Here is an 18,610-nt window from a genome sequence, read left to right on the forward strand (position 1 = left end):
TCACTGCTATGGTCTGAAGAGAGAAAGCCACGAAGTTGCTCAGTGTCACATCCTGTGCATTAGTGCCTGTGCTGCTTTTTCCTACTCTTCTGAAAACACTGAAACCAGACCTCTGATTTACTCATTGGAGTCCCACGTGCAAAGATATAAGAAAATCAGATATCAATGTGAGGAGTTTATTTCCAAAATCGTATATCCACACATTTTTCACATTTGTGTTTTCAACAGAAATTATTGCTTATGAGTACCTTCATGTATGTGTAAAATATTACTGTTCTCAGATTTTTTTATTAATCTATTTTAAATTTTTTATTATTGTAAATTTTTTTGCAAATGCAATATAGACTTGGCAAAAAAAGAAACGGACCTTTTTCAGGCCCCTGTCTTTCAAAGATAATCTGAAAAAATCTAAATATCTTCACAGATTTTAACTGTAAAGGGTTTAAACATGGTTTCCCATGCTAAGGTCACAGTTATGAAAACTTAGCACACTAAAGAGGCCTTTCTACTGACTCTGAACAACACCAAAAGAAAGATGCCCAGGGTCCCTGCGCATCTGCGTGAACGTGACTTAGACATGCTCAAGGAGGCATGAGGACTGCAGATGTGGCCATGCTGTGAGACGCCTAAGACAGCGCTACTGGGAGACAGGACGGACAGCTGATCGTCCTAGCAGTGGCAGACCACGTCTAAAAACACCTGCACAGGATTGGTACATCCGAAAATCACACCAGCAGGACAGATACTGGATGGCAACAACTGCCCGAATTACACCAGGAATGCACAATTCCTCCATCACTGCTCAGACGGTCCGCAATAGGCTGAGAGAGGCTGGACTGATGGCTTGTAGGCCTCCAGTAAGGCAGGTCCTCACCAGACATCACCAGCAATGTCGTCGCACAAACCCACCGTCGCTGGACCAGACATGACTGTCAGAAGTGTCCTTCTCTGACGAGTCGTGGTTTTGTCTCACCAGGGGTGATTTTCGCAATTTTCGTTGAAGGAATGAGCGTTACACTGAGGCCTGTACTCTGGAGCGGGATCGATTTGGAGGTGGAGGGTCCGTCATGGTCTGGGGCAGTGTGTCACAGCATCATCGGACTGAGCTTGTTGTCATTGCAGAAAATCTCAAGGCTTTGCGTTACAGGGAAGACATTCTCCTCCCTCATGTGGAACCCATCCTGCAGGCTCATCCTGACAATGACCCTCCAGCATGACAATGCCACCAGCCATACTGCTCGTTCTGTGCGTGATTTCCTGCAAGACAGGAATGTCAGTGTTCTGTCATGGCCAGCGAAGAGCCCGGATCTCAATCCCATTGAGCACGTCTGGGACCTGTTGGATCGGAGGGTGAGGGCTAGTGCAATTACCCCCAGAAATGTACAGTAACTTGCAGGTGCCTTGCTGGAAGAGTGGGGTAACATCTCACAGCAAGAACTGGCAAATCTGGTGCAGTCCATGAGGAGGAGATGCACTGCAGTACTTAATGCAGCTGGTGGCCACACCAGATAATGACTGTTACTTTTGATTTTGACCCCCCCTTTGTTCAGGGGCATATTATTACATTTCTGTTAGTCACATGTCTATGGAACTTGTTCAGTTTATGACTCAGTTGTTGAATCTTGTTATGTTCATACAAATATTTACACATGTTAAGTTTGCTGAAAATAAACACAGTTGACAGTGAGAGGACATCTATTTTTTTGCTGAGTTTATAGCCATTGTTTATCTGGAATGGAATGTTTGTATCTTGTATATTTTACTGTGCTATGTGGTTATCTTGTCTAGCTATCTTAAGGTGAATGCACTTACTGCAAATCGATCTGGATAAGGCCATCTGCTAAATGACTAAAATCTCAAATGTAAATGTTTTACATACATATACAGTATACAGTGCATTCGGAAAGTATTCAGATCACCTGACTTTTCCACATTTTGTTAGGTTGCAGCCTTGATATGTTTTCCCCCTCATCAATCTACACACAATACCATAATGTAAAAGGAAACATATTAGAAAGAAAAAAATGAAATATGACATTTACATAAGTAATCAGACCCTTTAGTCAGTACTTTGTTGAAGCACCTTTGGCAGCATTTAGAGCCTTGAGTCTTCTTGGGTATGACTGAAAACTGAAAGCATACGTCACCACATTTAACCATGGCAAGGTGATTGGGAATATGGCCGAATACAAACAGTGTAGTTATTCGCTCCATAAGGCAATCAAACAGGCAAAACGTCAGTATAGAGACAAAGTGGAGTTGCAATTCAACGGCTCAGACACGAGACGTATGTGGCAGGGTCTACAGACGATCATGGACTACAAAGGGTAAACCAGCCACGTCGACGTCTTGCTTCCAGATAAGCTAGATAAGCAGATAAACAATTTTTTTTACCCGCTTTGAGGATAACACAGTGCCACCGATGCGGCCAGCTACCAAGGACTGTGGGCTCTCATTCTCCGTGGCCGACGTGAGTAAGACATTTAAACATGTTAACTCTCGCAAGGCTGTCGGCCCAGACGGCATCCCTAGCCGTGTCCTCAGAGCATGCGCAGACCAGCTGGCTGGAGTGTTTACGTACATATTCAATCTCTCCCTATGTAACAGTTTTGCTTCCGTCCCTGTCCTTGCCCCTACCTGGGCTCGAACCAGGGACCCTCTGCACACATCAACAACTGACACCTTCGAAGCATCGTTACCTATGGAAATAACAACTTCAAGGTCTCAGAGCGAGTGACGTCACCGATTGAAAGGCTATTAGCGTGCACCCCGCTAACTAGCTAGCCATTTCACACCGGTTACAACTATCCCAGTCTGCTGTCCCCACATGCTTCAAGATGTCCACCATTGTTCCTGTACCCAAGGATGCAAAGGTAACTGAACTAAATGATTATCGCCCCATAGCACTCACTAATGTCATCATTAGTGAGTGCTACGCTTTGAGAGATTAGTCAAGGATCATATCACCTCTTCCTTACCTGACACCTTAGACCCACTTCAATTTGCTTACCGCCCCAATAGATCCACAGACGATGCAATTGCCATCGCACTGCACACTGCCCTATCCCATCTGGACAAGAGGAATACCTATGTAAGAATGCTGTTCATTGACTATAGCTCAGCATTCAAAACCATAGTACCCTCCGAGCTCATCATTAAGCTCGGGGCCCTGGGTCTCAACCCTGCCCTGTGCAACTGGGTCCTGGACTTCCTCACGTGCCGCCCCCCAGGTGGTGAAAGTAGGAAACAACACCTCCACTTCACTGATTCTCAACACAGGGATCCCACAAGGGTGTGTGCTCAGCCCCCTCCTGTAGTCCCTGTTCACCCATGACTGCGTGGGCACGCATGCCTCCAACTCAATGATCAAGTTTGCAGACGACACAACAGTAGTAGGCCTGATTACCATCAATGACGAGACAGCCTACAGGCAGGAGGTGAGGACCCTGGGAGTGTGGTGCCAGGAAAATAACATCTTACTCAGCGTCAACAAAACAAAGGACCTCATCGTGGACTTCAGGTAACAGCAGAGGGAGCACCCCCTATCCACATCGACGGGACTGCAGTGGAGAAGGTGGAAAGCTTCAAGTTCCTCGGCGTACACATTACTGACAAACTGAAATGGTCCACCCACACAGACAGTGTGGTGAAGAAGGTGCAACATCACCTCTTCAACCTCAGGAGGCTGAAGAAATTTGGCTTGACACCTAAAACCCTCACAAATCTTGCAGATGCACAATTGAGAGCATCCTGTTGGGCTGTATCACTGCCTGGTACGGCAACAGTCTGCACAACATATCACCGGGGCCAATTACCTGCCCTGTTACCCAATTACCCCCAATTACCTGCCCAGGACATCTACAGCACCCAATGTCACAAGAAAGCCAAAAAGTACAGTACAGGTGCAACAAAGCTGGGGCCGAGAGACTGAAAAACAGCTTCTATCTCAAGGCCATCATACTGTTAAATAGTCATCACTATCACCTTAGAGGCTGCTGCCCTATATACATAGACTTGAAATCACTGGCCACTTTAATAATGGAACACTAATCACTTTAATAATGTTTACATATTTTGCATTACTCTTTTGCATGTGTGTATACGGTATTCTATTCTACTTCAAAGTATTTTAAGTCTATGCTGCTCCGACATTGCTAATTGTCTACGGACAATTCCTTTGACCTCGTGGCTTGGTTTTTGCTCTGACATGTACTGTCAATTGTGGGACCTTATATAGACATCCAAATCATGTCCAATCAATTTAATTTACCACAGGTGGACTCGACAAGTTGTCGAAACATCTAAAGGATGATCAATGGAAACAGGGTGCACCTGAGATTAATTTAGAGTGTCCTAGCAAAGGGTCTGAATACCTATGTAAATATTGTGTTGATTGATGAGGATATTTTTTTTAAAATCAATTTTATAATAATGCTGTAACGTAACAAAATTTCAAGGGGTCTGAATACCTTCCAAATGCACTGTATATATTTATTTTTACATTTACATTTTGATGTCAGAAACATAGCATTTGTACAGTTGTTTATTAAAATTGTAATTATCTGTTACATTTGACTGTGTAAAACCTGCCATGATTAGATTGTGTTTTTTCCACTCTCTATTTCATTATTTCCTTAAACAATAAAAGCTAATTTACCAACATTTCTGAAAATGGATATATGGTGTTTTGGAATGAAACTCTTCATTCATCTCTACAACTAAGTGGATGTGTCAAAATGATTGTCAAACATGGCCAGCTTGCCTGTTTCTATTAGCCAAAGGCCAAATAGTGAAGATGATTTTATTTGAGATTGGACTGAGGCAAGTGGGTCAGAGTTTATTTGAACCTAAACTATTTCAACCTTTCCTCTGATTTGCACAAAGAACAGGTAATAACAAGAATAAGTTTGTTCGTCTTTTTTTCTTAACCGTCTCACTATTACATTACCCCGTTCTCCACTTCCCGCATTAGTGGAACTGCATTTGAGTCTTGAGCCCACATTTCATCCTAAAACTAGGTCTATCACATGCTCTTAACACAATCTGAAGACAGACACAACACATCCAGTGACTAAACCACAGCAGTGAGAAGAGCTGAACTGTGTGACATCATTACATGACAGTGCAATTAAAATGTGAAAACGCCTCCTCAGTGACCACATAACAGCTCGCTGGTGAGTCGCTCCTCAACTCTGTAAACGGTGACAAGACTCTCTTACATTCACATTTTTTACATGGTGCTATTGACTGTACAGAATGAAACAAACCTTATGTGAATCAGTCACACACTGGACCTTGTGTTGCGGGAGCAGAAAAGGGTGTGGAACAAATTGTGTTGCATCCATTTTATTCAAAATACATGTCTCTGTTTCAGTCATTAACAATAGTTGACAGACTTCATATACACAACACAATATATGTCCAAGGCAATACTGTAGAAAATGTTGCAAAAACATATTTCTAATGTTATTAAAAACATTTTTTTGTCAAAAGGTATTATCTGCCAGCAGAAATTGTTGTAATGTTTAACAATATGAGGCCCTCTAAAACAGTTTATTACACTATAAGTCTGATGGACATTAATGCATCATAACACTGTATGAGTTGTCATTATTTAGTTCAGTTGAATTCGTTAAAAAATAGAAAAGGTATTGAAAACTACAAAACAAGTTCAGGTAATCATTTCTGACTTTGTCCTTGTAAATCATCACACGTCGTCATGTTATCAAGATGGTTAGTTCAGTTGCCAGCATAATTTATTAGCCCATGGCCACTGTTCTACACTGGTATTTTATTGCACACTCCCTTGAAGCAGTGGAACAAAAAGCTATATTTTGAAATTGAGTGCAACCCTTGATGATGATGCACAAATCTGAGGACAGAATTTTGAAATATAGTGTGATTACTGTATAAGCTGATTTCACTGTGAGGCTCTCACTGCTTCTCCACCTTCTTCATTTTGACCAACCTGTTAAGGCCGGCAGACTCATAAAACAATTCCTATGACATCACAGGTCAATTCCTCCCCCCTTGTTGACTGTCCTCCTATCTGTCTGTGGAACTGCACCTGTCTATGGGTCTTCCAACAGTTTACCTTCTCCCTGAGAACGATGCTTTTGATGCTGGGCAGGAGGTTGAGAATGTTGCTGGGCAGAGACACCACCCCTGAGTTAGACAGGTTGAGCTCCTGTAAGGCAGCCAGTCCGCTAAACACCTCAGGGTTAAGTGGTCTCAGCCTGCTGTTGTGGGACAGGTCCAGGACCTGCAGGCTGCTCAGCTCACTGAAACTTTGGAGCTGGATGGAGGTGAGCTCAGACAGTCCACTGAGAGACAGGTAAGCCAGATCCCTTAGCCCTGTGAAGCTGTGCCTTTCGATGCTGAGGATGGGGTTGCCGTCCAGGCTCAGAGACCTAAGAGGGAGGCCCTGCAGCTTGGGCACGGCCCTCAGACGATTCCCTGCCAGACTGAGGCTCTGAATGTTAGGAGGGCTTAGCACCTGTGGATCCCTAGTCATGACAGTGTTCAGCAGGTTGTTAGACAGGTCCACATTGAGAGGTCCTGCACCATGGCCCTTGTTGGAAAAGACCTCCAGATTGACCTCCTGGAGCCTGTTGCCGCTCAGGTCCACCTCGGCCAGGGGCAAGCCAGAGAAGCAGCCGGGGGCCAGCTCCTCCAGGGTGTTGTGGCTCAGGTCCAATGTCTCCAGGTAGCGCAGCCTGGAGAAGATGCTGCTGTTGAGCCTGGAGAGGAGGTTGTTGCTGAGGTCCAGGCTGGCCAGCGTGGTGTAGCCCGGCCCAGACAGCATGGAGTCAGCGATGGTGTGGATGGCGCTGGAGGACAGGTCCAGGGAGGAGGTGTCCAGGGGGATGGAGATGGGGACCACCAGGCCATGACCACGGCCCACCCCACTACAGTCGACCCGGGTCAGGCTGAAGCTGTGGAACAGGCCGAAGCTCTCGACTTCACAGCGACAACCCGGGTGGCAGTCCATCACTGCAGCCACATAGTGAAGGACAAGCAAGAACCAAACACTCACACCCAGGAAACTGGACATAGCAAATCCTGAGGAAGACGCAACATGTTTGATTAAATTATGTTTTCATTTCATGAATTCATTACATTCCTATTCAAGAATTTGGTTATTTAGAAGACCTATATTATTAACGTCTTCAAATAAGAACTTTTTTCCTCTTAGAATTAATGTAATGTCCCTCAGGACAAGTTCAATCATACGCTCAAATGCACAGAGATAACTAACATGAACACTTTTTCTATTTCGGTTGTCAAGGGAGATGAGAAATACTGATGAAAGTACTGTATATTTTCAGTATAATTGCGATATGGTTTTTGGTCAGAGTAAATAACTTTCTCTGTAGCTTGGCTTGTCTGTTGTAAATCATACAACCGTCTCTGTGTTCATTCATCCACCATGTATGCATCTATCATAATCACAAATGGAAGGACCACATGTAGAGCCACTTAATATATATTTTTTAAACACATATTAGTCAAAAATCACATTAATGACCCTTTCCCTTTAATTAACAAAAGCAAACCCTACTGATTTGACCTAGTTTTTTGGCTTGCTCCTCAAAAAATGCTGGCGCACATGACAGAAGCCAAACGTGAGTCGGCTTGGGGGTGTGGTTTGATGTGTGTGTTTCTTGGGTGTGTCCTTCACGCCGTCAAGACACACCCATCTGTCAGAACCTTTCCCGCAGCTGTTTCGCCTCACTCAATCCCCACAAACAAACCTCCTGCAGGTTGAGTTAAATAATATACATGCAGATGTATGGTGATATGCTGGAGGAAGCTTTGAATAGGTCAGTAGCCTACGGAGCAATATGAGAAGAATGCAATTGCTGAATTTATGTAGATATTCTAAACTTAGTGTTTTGATCATTTTTTTTATGTAGTAACAGATCCATGTAGAATAAACAACCCTTTACAAAATACCATTGAAGCAGGTAGCTGCAGTTGTTATACCAGAGATGTTCTGCTAATATAACAAGGTGCACCTCTCATGTCAGAGTGGTCATACCGCCCTGTGTGGTGTATCATATATAACAGGAGTTCCTTCCCTGATCCTGGTGCAGAATACACAGGGTTTCTCCCTCCCCATATTGACTGATACCATTCAATTCAATAATAATAATAAAGACAATACAAGTAAAAGTTGTGTCTAGTAACATTTTAATGCCGAGTGCCAGGTATCTCCATTTAGAGACATCAGTGTCAAGCCCGTCTGTCAGTCTCGACTTCATCACATAATCTTGCAAGTGTATGTGCTGGCTCCATACATGTTTCTGTGAACACATAGTCACTGTTTTATTACCGATTAGAGTTAGGATAGGTCATATCTGACACACAAACTGGTACTATGTTAAAGTTAGAACAGGTCAGATAATACCTACCCAATTATGGTCTCCCCATCAAACGACCGAGACTGGCGACTCGCAAACCCATCTACAGTCCTCTCCATCTGTAGAACTAGGCAGAGTTGAGGCAAAGTTCATCAGTGACGTATGGAATGAAAAGGGTGTTGCAAATACTGGACATTTCTGCTGTACTGTATTATTAGTAATCACCTTCAGTCCCACATTGATGGGCATGGCAGCATAGATCAGCTTCGGATCCCGCATGAAAGACACTGATTAGATTATCAATGGTGGTTATGATTAGTATGGTGATTAGTATGGTGGAACCAACCTTATCAATGCATTCACCTTCCTATTTCACTTTATTTCACTTTAGCTCCGGTTTCAGAGCTGGTCATGGGTGCACCTCAGCCACGCTCAAGGTCCTAAACGATATCTTAACCGCCATCGATAAGAAACATTACTGTGCAGCCGTATTCATTGATCTGGCCAAGGCTTTCGACTCTGTCAATCACCATATCCTCATCGGCAGACTCGACAGCCTTGGTTTCTCAAATGATTGCCTCGCCTGGTTCACCAACTACTTCTCTGATAGAGTTCAGTGTGTCAAATCGGAGGGTCTGCTGTCCGGACCTCTGGCAGTCTCTATGGGGGTGCCACAGGGTTCAATTCTTGGACCGACTCTCTTCTCTGTATACATCAATGAGGTCGCTCTTGCTGCTGGTGAGTCCCTGATCCACCTCTACGCAGACGACACCATTCTGTATACTTCCGGCCCTTCTTTGGACACTGTGTTAACAACCCTCCAGGCAAGCTTCAATGCCATACAACTCTCCTTCCGTGGCCTCCAATTGCTCTTAAATACAAGTAAAACTAAATGCATGCTCTTCAACCGATCGCTACCTGCACCTACCCGCCTGTCCAACATCACTACTCTGGACGGCTCTGACTTAGAATACGTGGACAACTACAAATACTTAGGTGTCTGGTTAGACTGTAAACTCTCCTTCCAGACCCATATCAAACATCTCCAATCCAAAGTTAAATCTAGAATTGGCTTCCTATTTCGCAACAAAGCATCCTTCACTCATGCTGCCAAACATACCCTTGTAAAACTGACCATCCTACCAATCCTCGACTTTGGCGATGTCATTTACAAAATAGCCTCCAATACCCTACTCAACAAATTGGATGCAGTCTATCACAGTGCAATCCGTTTTATCACCAAAGCCCCATATACTACTCACCATTGCGACCTGTACGCTCTCGTTGGCTGGCCCTCGCTTCATACTCGTCGCCAAACCCACTGGCTCCATGTCATCTACAAGACCCTGCTAGGTAAAGTCCCCCCTTATCTCAGCTCGCTGGTCACCATAGCATCTCCCACCTGTAGCACACGCTCCAGCAGGTATATCTCTCTAGTCACCCCCAAGACCAATTCTTTCTTTGGCCGCCTCTCCTTCCAGTTCTCTGCTGCCAATGACTGGAACGAACTACAAAAATCTCTGAAACTGGAAACACTTATCTCCCTCACTAGCTTTAAGCACCAACTGTCAGAGCAGCTCACAGATTACTGCACCTGTACATAGCCCACCTAAAATTTAGCCCAAACAACTACCTCTTTCCCAACTGTATTTAATTTGTATTTATTTATTTATTTTGCTCCTTTGCACCCCATTATTTTTTTATTTCTACTTTGCACATTCTTCCATTGCAAAACTACCATTCCAGTATTTTACTTGCTATATTGTATTTACTTTGCCATGATGGCCTTTTTTTGCCTTTACCTCCCTTCTCACCTCATTTGCTCACATTGTATATAGACTTGTTTATACTGCATTATTGACTGTATGTTTGTTTTTACTCCATGTGTAACTCTGTGTCGTTTTATCTGTCGAACTGCTTTGCTTTATCTTGGCCAGGTCGCAATTGTAAATGAGAACTTGTTCTCAACTTGCCTACCTGGTTAAATAAAGGTAAAATAAATAAAATAAAAAAATAAAAAAGATATCATGATCAGTGAAGTGAAATAGAATGGTAAATGCAGCGATCAGGCTGGTTCCACCAGGCTAGGTTACAAAGGTGAATTGGGACAAACCTCGAAACTCTTTTGACCTTTGACCAGGTCAAATGTCACCAACCTAATTAAAGTGTTCTCCCTGTTCCATTTATAGGAAGGCTCACAGCGAGGGATGTCTGCGTGAGTCTGAGGGTCCCCTAGCTGACCTTCTCTATGATGCATGTTCGGCTACAAACTGGACATCTCTTGAACAACTGCAGCTAACTACATAACCAGCAATAGCGTTATCTAACGTCGTTAGCTAGCTAAATTATACCAGAGATGTCATTATATTCCAGGATCTCTGGTTATACTCACCAGGCATGGTCAATCCGTATAAGGATTTTCAGTCTGCCGTCCTTGGAACGCGTTGGGGGCGATGAAACAACGGAGCCCCATTCAATGAAGGGAAGCAGAGTGGGCGGAGGGGCAAATTGCACGTGGAGCTTGGCAAAGTGGGCCATGATTTGTTTATATATTTGTAATCATTTACTCACTGATACACTGAGGTTCCAAACTCTGCTTTAGACAAGACTGACTTTATGACCCAAATGATCCTATTTACACTTTGTCAATTTTGTTTCTGACTCATATCGATTCCACATAGGCCGTTTTCAAAGGAATTATTTGCTTTTTAGGGGCAGTCGTTCTTTAAGTACAATAAACTGCTACAGCACACCATCTCAAATACTATAACAACCATCTTCCTTTTCTCTCAGAAGCTACATTTGCACATTGGACATGTTGCGGATGAATCCTAGGCCTACGAGTTTATTCAGTATTCACAGAACATTCTTGTGGCCCTGTGTTCTGTGGTAAATCACACTGCTCAGATGTGTCATGTCAACCGGAGGGGTCACACCTGTCCCCACCTCTGCTCCGGGGAGGGATCAGTTGTGCAGTGTGTTTGTGTGTGTGTGCCCGGACAATGGAGTTATGGTGAAATACTTGCCAAGGGGGAGCATTGAGCTCCAGGTGTGCAGTACAAAGCACGGATCACCCTTTCTGAACTCTGGAACTTGAATGAGCTCTATCTATATTCACCTAGTATTTTGCATTGGCAATACAACTATTTTGACTATTATTAGGTTTAGAGGTCGACCAATCAATCGGAATGGCCAATTACTTAGGCCGATTTCAAGTTTTCATAACAATCGGTAACCTGTATATTTGGACAACGATCTGTCATTGCACCAATGTACCTAACCATAAACATCAACGCCTCGTTTTTCTTTAAAATCAATACACAAGTATATATTTTTAAACCTGCATATTTAGTTAATATTGCCTGCTAACGTGAATTTCTTATAACTAGGGAAATTGTGTCATTTCTCTTGCGTTCAGGGTATATACAGCAGTTGGGCAGCCTGGCTCATTCCGAACTGTGTGAAGTCCATTTATTCCTAACAAAGTCCGTAATTAATTTGCCAAAATTGTACATAATTATGACATAACATTGAAGGTTGTACAATGTAAGAGCAATATTTAGACTTTTGAACGGTTCCGTATTTCACTGAAAGAATAATCGTTTTGTTTTCGAAATGATAGTTTACGGATTTGACCATTTTAATGACCAAAGGCTCGTATTTCTGTGTGTTATTATGTTATAATTAATGATTATGATTTGATAGAGCAGTCTGACTGAGCGATGGTAGGCACCAGGAGGCTCGTAAGCATTCATTCAAACAGCACTTTCGTGCGTTTGACAGCAGCTCTTCTTATGACTTCAAGCCTATCAACTCGGGGTGTGCGCTAATAGCGTTTCAATTGGTGACGTCACTCACTCTGAGACTTGGAGTAGTTGTTCCCCTTGCTCTGCATGGGTAACGCTGCTTCGAGGGTAGATGTTGTCGATGTGTTCCTGGTTCGAGCCCAGGTAGGGGCGAGGAGAGGGACGGAAGCTATACTGTTACACTAGCAATACTAAAGTGCCTATAAGAACATCCAATAGTCAAAGGTATATGAAATACAAATCGTATAGAGAGAAATAGTCCTATAATTCCTATAATAACTACAACCTAAAAACCTCTTACCTGGGAAAATTGAAGACCCATGTTAAAAGGAACGACCAGCTTTCATATGTTCTCATGTTCTGACTGAGCAAGGAACTTAAACGTTAGCTTTTTTACATGGCACATATTTCACTTTTACTTTCTTCTCCAACACTTTGTTTTTGTATTATTTAAACCAAATTGAACATGTTTCATTATTTATTTGAGGCTAAATTGATTTTATTGATGTATTATATTAAGTTAAAATAAGTGTTCATTCAGTATTGTTGTAATTGTCATTATTACAAATAAATAAATAAAAATAGTCCGATTAATCGGTATCGGCTTTTTTTCGTCCTCCAATAATCGGTATCGGTGTTGAAAAATCATAATTGGTCGACCTCTAATTAGGTTCCATATTAGATCAACAGAACAGTAAACGTAAAGGTACCTTATTAGAAAATGACTAAAGTAAAAGTTACCCAGAAAATCCTACTTGAGTATGCTACTCAAATTCCTTATATTAAGCAAATCAGACAGCACCATTTTATTTTTTATTTACGGATAGCTAGAGGCACGCTCCAACACTGAATGTAATTAGTACTTTCAATTATGTTTTACTTAAGTACTTTACACCACTGTTTTTGAAGTTTTTTTAATGAACTAATTAACAGACTTATTTGAAACTGAGTGCATATACTGCGTGTATTTCCTGTCCTGACAACATTTCTCCTCTCACAGCCTCTGTAGATAGATGTGGAGTTGGCCAATAATTCACCAAAATAGAGGAGACCCGTTATTATCACCTCAACTACAATTATCACATCTACAATTACGGCATCCCTTTCCTTTCTCTGCTCTACCATTCTCTCACCACCACCCTTTTGCTTTCACTGTTCAAAGCATCACTAACTAAAACTACATCCTTTATCCTTTCTTTGAGGAGCAAAAGGTGTGTAAAGGCCATTGTATTATTATCTTGACAGATGGATGTTACTTTTTGGTCATCAAATAAAAGAGAAGTTTGGGGGTTCTGAATAAAAGTATTTCCTTGATACGAAACCAATCTAAATTCTTTATTGCATGATTGGACTTCTGGTAAGCCATGTATGCTTTTGAATCTCTCATGTCCAGATCATTAGCCTATACTACAACAGGGAATCACATAGCAGACTAAACTCCACTCCATGGTGAAGGAAGTTTGAGGAACTTCATCAGAATCTTCCTTCACCAAGTTTAGTCCGCCAGGAATCACATAGACAGCAATGTTATGCTGTGATATGTTACAATGTTTCAAAAGTCAACAACAATTGTACTTTCATCCAGACATAATAACCTCAGAAAAAAGTTATGTGAACTGTCTTTTGAAAAGTTCAGGACACATTCTATGGGTGATTTGAATGCAATGTAAACTGCTCACCTTTCTTGAAGAATTGTACCACGTTTGTGGCACTTATTCAGTCGATATGTTAAGATAGATCCCTTTGCGATGGCAAGAGACAGTATTATGTTAAAACAGACTGTCGTTTACATTTTTTCCTCTTTGTCTGCTTCCCCCATCTGCCGTATAACTTTTCACCAGTACAGTCCATGTAACGTCTTTCACGCAAGCAGAAGTGTGCCGCCCATTTTAACCTATTTCTAACCTCGTTCTTCTCAGATTACTTTTGCAGAAAAACTCGTGCCATGGCTCACGATGCAAAATCTACTGCGGTCAAGCTATCCTGCAAACAAAAATCCTCCGTCAAGCCATCCGCGCTGTAGAATATGAATGCGCCCATGCACTGAACATTATGGTATCACGAGGAATAACCTATGCTTGACAGGGAAGACGATCCGATCTCTGAACCTCTTCAGATTTAGTGTCGCCAGTGAATTGTGTGACGATTATGTGATATGTTTATACCCAGTAACTTCATTTAAATAATTGAGGCAAATTATACTGACTTTATTCACACTTGTTTCGGTTTCGGTAACAACATGCATCACACGCGGAAGCACATGCCTCCTATAGGCAGTAGTTCGGTTAGATCCTATTCAGTGATTGAGATTCCACAGAACTAGGATTGCTTTTGGATCTCTTGAAATAGGTCAGAAATACGGTCTCGAAGCAAGGAAACAGCACTTTATGAAGGCACAAATTTGATCAAAATCATTTCCTGATTAATAAAGCTATGATTGGATTGTTTTTAATGATCATAACCTATTGTCAAATATGATCATGTTTAAGATTTGGATGGTCGTGATTTTATTTGAAGAGCTAATTCAAATAGATTGCCAATACAAGTAATTCATCTCATATTCCCCAAAAATATATATCCCATATTGGAGACTCAATGAAAGTTGAACATACTGTTTCAAATATGTATCATTTAGAAAATACACATACATGACATACTTAATAAATAAGCAATAAGACCCAAGGGGGTGTGTTATATGGCTAATACACCCTGGTTAAGCCCTGTTCTTAGGTATGACGTGAAGTGAAGTGCCTGAATACAGCCCTTAGCCATGGTACAGTATGTTGGCCATATAACACAAACCCCCGAGGTGCCTTATTGCTATTATGAACCGATTACCAAGATGAATAGAACAGTAAACATGTATTTTTGCATCATTCCCGTGGTGTATTGTCTGATATACCATGGCTTTCAGCCAATCAGCATCCAGGACCCAAACTACCCGGTTTATAATGGCATTTATCCCATATTGGAGACTCAATTAAAGGATCTTTTCAAATACAGTACATTTGGAAAGTATTCAGACCCCTTCACTTTTTCTATATTTTGTTACGTTACAGCCTTATTCTAAAATGGATTTAAAAAATGAAAAAATCCTCATCAATCTACACACAATACCCCATAATGACAAAGTGAAACAGTTTATTTTTTGTTTTTGCAAATGTATTAAAAATAAAAACAGAAACACCTTATTTACATAAATATTCAGACCACTTGCTCTGAGACTCGAAATTGAGCTCAGGTGCATCCTGTTTCCATTGATCATCCTTGAGATCTTTCTACAACTTGAATAGAGTCCACCTGTGGTAAATTCAACTGATTGGACATGATTTGGAAAGGCGCACACCTGTCTATATAAGGTCTCACAGTTGACAGTGCATGTCAGAGCAAAACCAAGCCATGATGTCAAAACTATTTTCCGTAGAGCTCCGAGACAAGATTGTGTCAAGGCAAAGATCTGGGGAAGGGTACCAATAAATTTCTGCAGCATTGAAGTTCCACAAGAACACAGTGGCCTCCATCATTCTTAAATGGAAGAAGTTTGGAACCACCAAGACTCTTCCTAGAGTTGGCCGCCCAGCCAAACTGAGCAATCGGAGGAGAGGGGCCTTGGTCAGGGAGGTGACCAAGAACTCGATGGTCACTCTGACAGAGCTCCTGAGTTCCTCTGTGAGTGGCCAGACAGAAGCCATTCCTCAGTAAAAGGCACATGACAGGCCACTTGGAGTTTGTCAAAAGGCACCTAAAGGACTCAGAAGATGAGAAACAAGATTCTCTGAGCTGATGAAACCAAAATTGAGCTATTTGGCCTGAATACCAAGCGTTACATCTGGAGGAAACCTAACACCATTCCTACTTTTCAACCTGGAACAGTCCTAATCATACGCCATCCGAGTGCGCAGCTGAACACTGTACGCTGGAAACACTCAATTTGTTATTTTAACTAAAACATAACCAATTTGTTAAACGTAAATACCAAACCTGTTTTTACATGGATTCCTCAGCGCAGTTAGCTTATAACCGCTAGGACCGCTATTTCTTATCCCGGAATCCCACTTAACTGACAGGTTAAAGTCTGCTTGAAAGAGCCGCTAAGCTGCTAATGTTAGCCATCAAGCTAACAAAGTTAGTCCCAGATTAGTTTTCCAACGGAACCCTCTTTGTCTGGAGAAGTAAATGAACGGTTCCAGCCCTGTAAGAGCTGTATCTACTATGCTTTGTTTCAGGGCAAACTGGATCACTCAGGCTTGAGGTGGCTTCCTTTATCACACAGGTAGCCAGCCTACGTAAGAAACTGGGGGAAACAAAGAGTAGAATGTTTACCTTTTCTATGCCGCTGGCTGGAAGGTGTTTGCGCATGTTGGATGCATCTCCGTCTTGTCATTTGTTGTTATCCGACTTGCCGGTGTTGCCCGGAGTCCGTTCACCAGGGGATCCATCTCCTGCCTCTCCTCCCCCATAGCTTGACCGCGATAGCGGAATCAAAAGAGCACAGCAAGAGGAGCATGGCAATCAACAATGGTTACATGTCACAAGCCGTGGAAGCCGAAGACAGCGGCCTACCGCAAAGCAATCTACACTCCCAACGAGAGGCCCGGAGTGGATACAAACAACGACTAGTTTCACCATCCTAGAGCCTGATCTTCCTGCACCTTCGTCGCTGGGGGTACCGGTGTCTGTGGCCGCTGTGCCTACTCCTACTCCTTCCCCTACGATTTCGAAGTTGACATTGGCAAACTTCCGTCCCTGCTCTGAATCGAGCGGGCTTTCTCCATCTGTCGGAGACCTCCACCATCCTGTGAAGCGTGGGAGTGGGTGGATTTCCTCATCCTTCTCGCCAGCCATGATTTTGGACAGCTCCATGGTAAGAAATGTGACTGTTCCTGGTTCAAAGACAATGTCCTATCCTGGAGCTTGAGTAAATTACATTACTAAGCTGCTCCTGAATGTACTACACCAGGACATGGACATTGATTCTATCATAGTCCATGTGGACATTATGAAGGGCAGCTCTGAACAGTTGAAACTGGATTTCAAAGAGCTGATTGACTCTCTGCTATACACTAATATAAGACTCATCATATCTGGCCTTGTTCCCTCTCTGATTATTGCAGCTCAAAGGGTGTAACTTTTGTTGACAATTTTGATGCTTTTTGGAAACAAAACACATTTTATTAGGAGGATGGGATCCACCCAAATCATTTGGGTTCCTGGATCCTTTCACAGCATTATAAGGCTGTGTTGAGACTATGTCTTATCAATGACCCAAACCCAGCTCAGTTAATCCCTACCATTGTGTCACTGAGTCATCATAATGCTTATAACAGGGGCATTGGTAGACACATTATACCAGGGGCATTGGTAGACACAATGTAAGTAACCTAATTTATGTCCCTCCAACTGCCTGAATGCCTCTACTGATTCTATAGCTATTGCATGCAGCAATCACGTGCCAATGAACCAGATTTATGCTGTTAACACTGAGGTGGTGAACCCTAGTATGAAGTCCACTGTGTGCGGCTCATCCTGCACTAACATAAATAACATGAGAGTATCTACTTCTGCTAAGCTTCCCAGTAAAGCAATGAAAACAAGCAAGCATCACAGAAAAGTGCTAAAAATAGCCCACGTTAACATATGTAGCTTAAAATTAATAACTTGTTAGTAACTGATTACATTCATATTCTCTGAAACCCACTTAGACAATACCTTTGATGATACAGTGGTAGCAATACAAGGCTATAACATTTCCAGAAAATACAGAAATGCCAGTGGTGGAGGTGTTGCTGTTTACATTCAGAACCACATTGCTGTAAATATTAGAGAGAATCTCATGTTAAATACTGTTGAAGTAATATGGCTACAGGTTCAATTGCCTCTCCTAAAGCCCATTATTGTTGTCATGCCCTGATCTGTTTCACCTATCCTTGTGATTGTCTCCACCCCCTCCTGGTGTCGCTTATTTTCCCCGGTGTATTTATCCCTGTGTTTCCTGTCTCTTTGTGCCAGTTCTTCTTGTCTTGTCAAGTCAACCAGCGTGTTTTTCTCCATGCTCCTGCTTTTTCTTATCTCTCACAGTTTTGACTCTTTCCTGCCCTGACTCTGTACCTGCCTGACTATTCTGCCTGCCCTGACCTCGAGCCTGCCTGCCACCCTGTACCTCCTGGACTCTGACCTTGTTATGAACTTTTTACCTGTTCACAACCATTCTCTTGGATACTAATACATATCAGAGACACAAACCATCTGTCTCCCTTGTCTGCATCTGAGTCTCGTCCTGTGTAAGGGTTTTCCTGTGGTGAAGGAGAAGCGGACCAAAATGCAACATGAAATAACTAACAAAACAATAAATGTGGAAAACCAAAAACAGTCCTATCTGGTGCAAACACAGAGACAGGAACAACCACCCACCAACACACAGTGAAACCCAGGCTACCTAAG

General features: G+C 42.5%; 1 protein-coding gene across 5 annotated transcripts; it reads right to left on the reverse strand.

The window, feature by feature from the left end:
- Positions 1-5,330: 5,330 nt before the first annotated feature.
- On the reverse strand, positions 5,331-14,402 carry LOC109892710 (tsukushin). Of its 5 annotated transcripts, none has more exons than XR_002255672.2 (4): positions 13,849-14,359; positions 8,589-8,627; positions 8,415-8,490; positions 8,177-8,306 (listed from the first exon to the last, which is right to left on the reverse strand). XR_002255672.2 is itself a non-coding variant. In XM_020485438.2 (2 exons), the coding sequence occupies exon 2, from the start codon at positions 7,052-7,054 to the stop codon at positions 5,987-5,989; it is 1,068 nt and encodes a 355-aa protein (XP_020341027.1). In that variant the 5' UTR covers positions 7,055-7,062; positions 13,849-14,402; the 3' UTR covers positions 5,331-5,986. The 5 variants fall into 5 exon arrangements, 1 of the variants encoding a protein (XP_020341027.1); XR_002255671.2 differs by lacking the exon at positions 13,849-14,359 and adding an exon at positions 10,756-11,716; XR_002255673.2 differs by lacking the exon at positions 8,589-8,627 and having other exon boundaries at positions 13,849-14,343.
- Positions 14,403-18,610: the final 4,208 nt, after the last annotated feature.

This window comes from Oncorhynchus kisutch, linkage group LG6 (genome assembly GCF_002021735.2).
Source record: "Oncorhynchus kisutch isolate 150728-3 linkage group LG6, Okis_V2, whole genome shotgun sequence".
Lineage (NCBI taxonomy): Eukaryota > Metazoa > Chordata > Actinopteri > Salmoniformes > Salmonidae > Oncorhynchus > Oncorhynchus kisutch.

Coding starts and splice junctions, on each gene's coding strand:
- LOC109892710 (XM_020485438.2), bottom strand. CDS start 7,054: ATGTCCAGTTTCCTGGGTGTGAGTGTTTGGTTCTTGCTTGTCCTTCAC.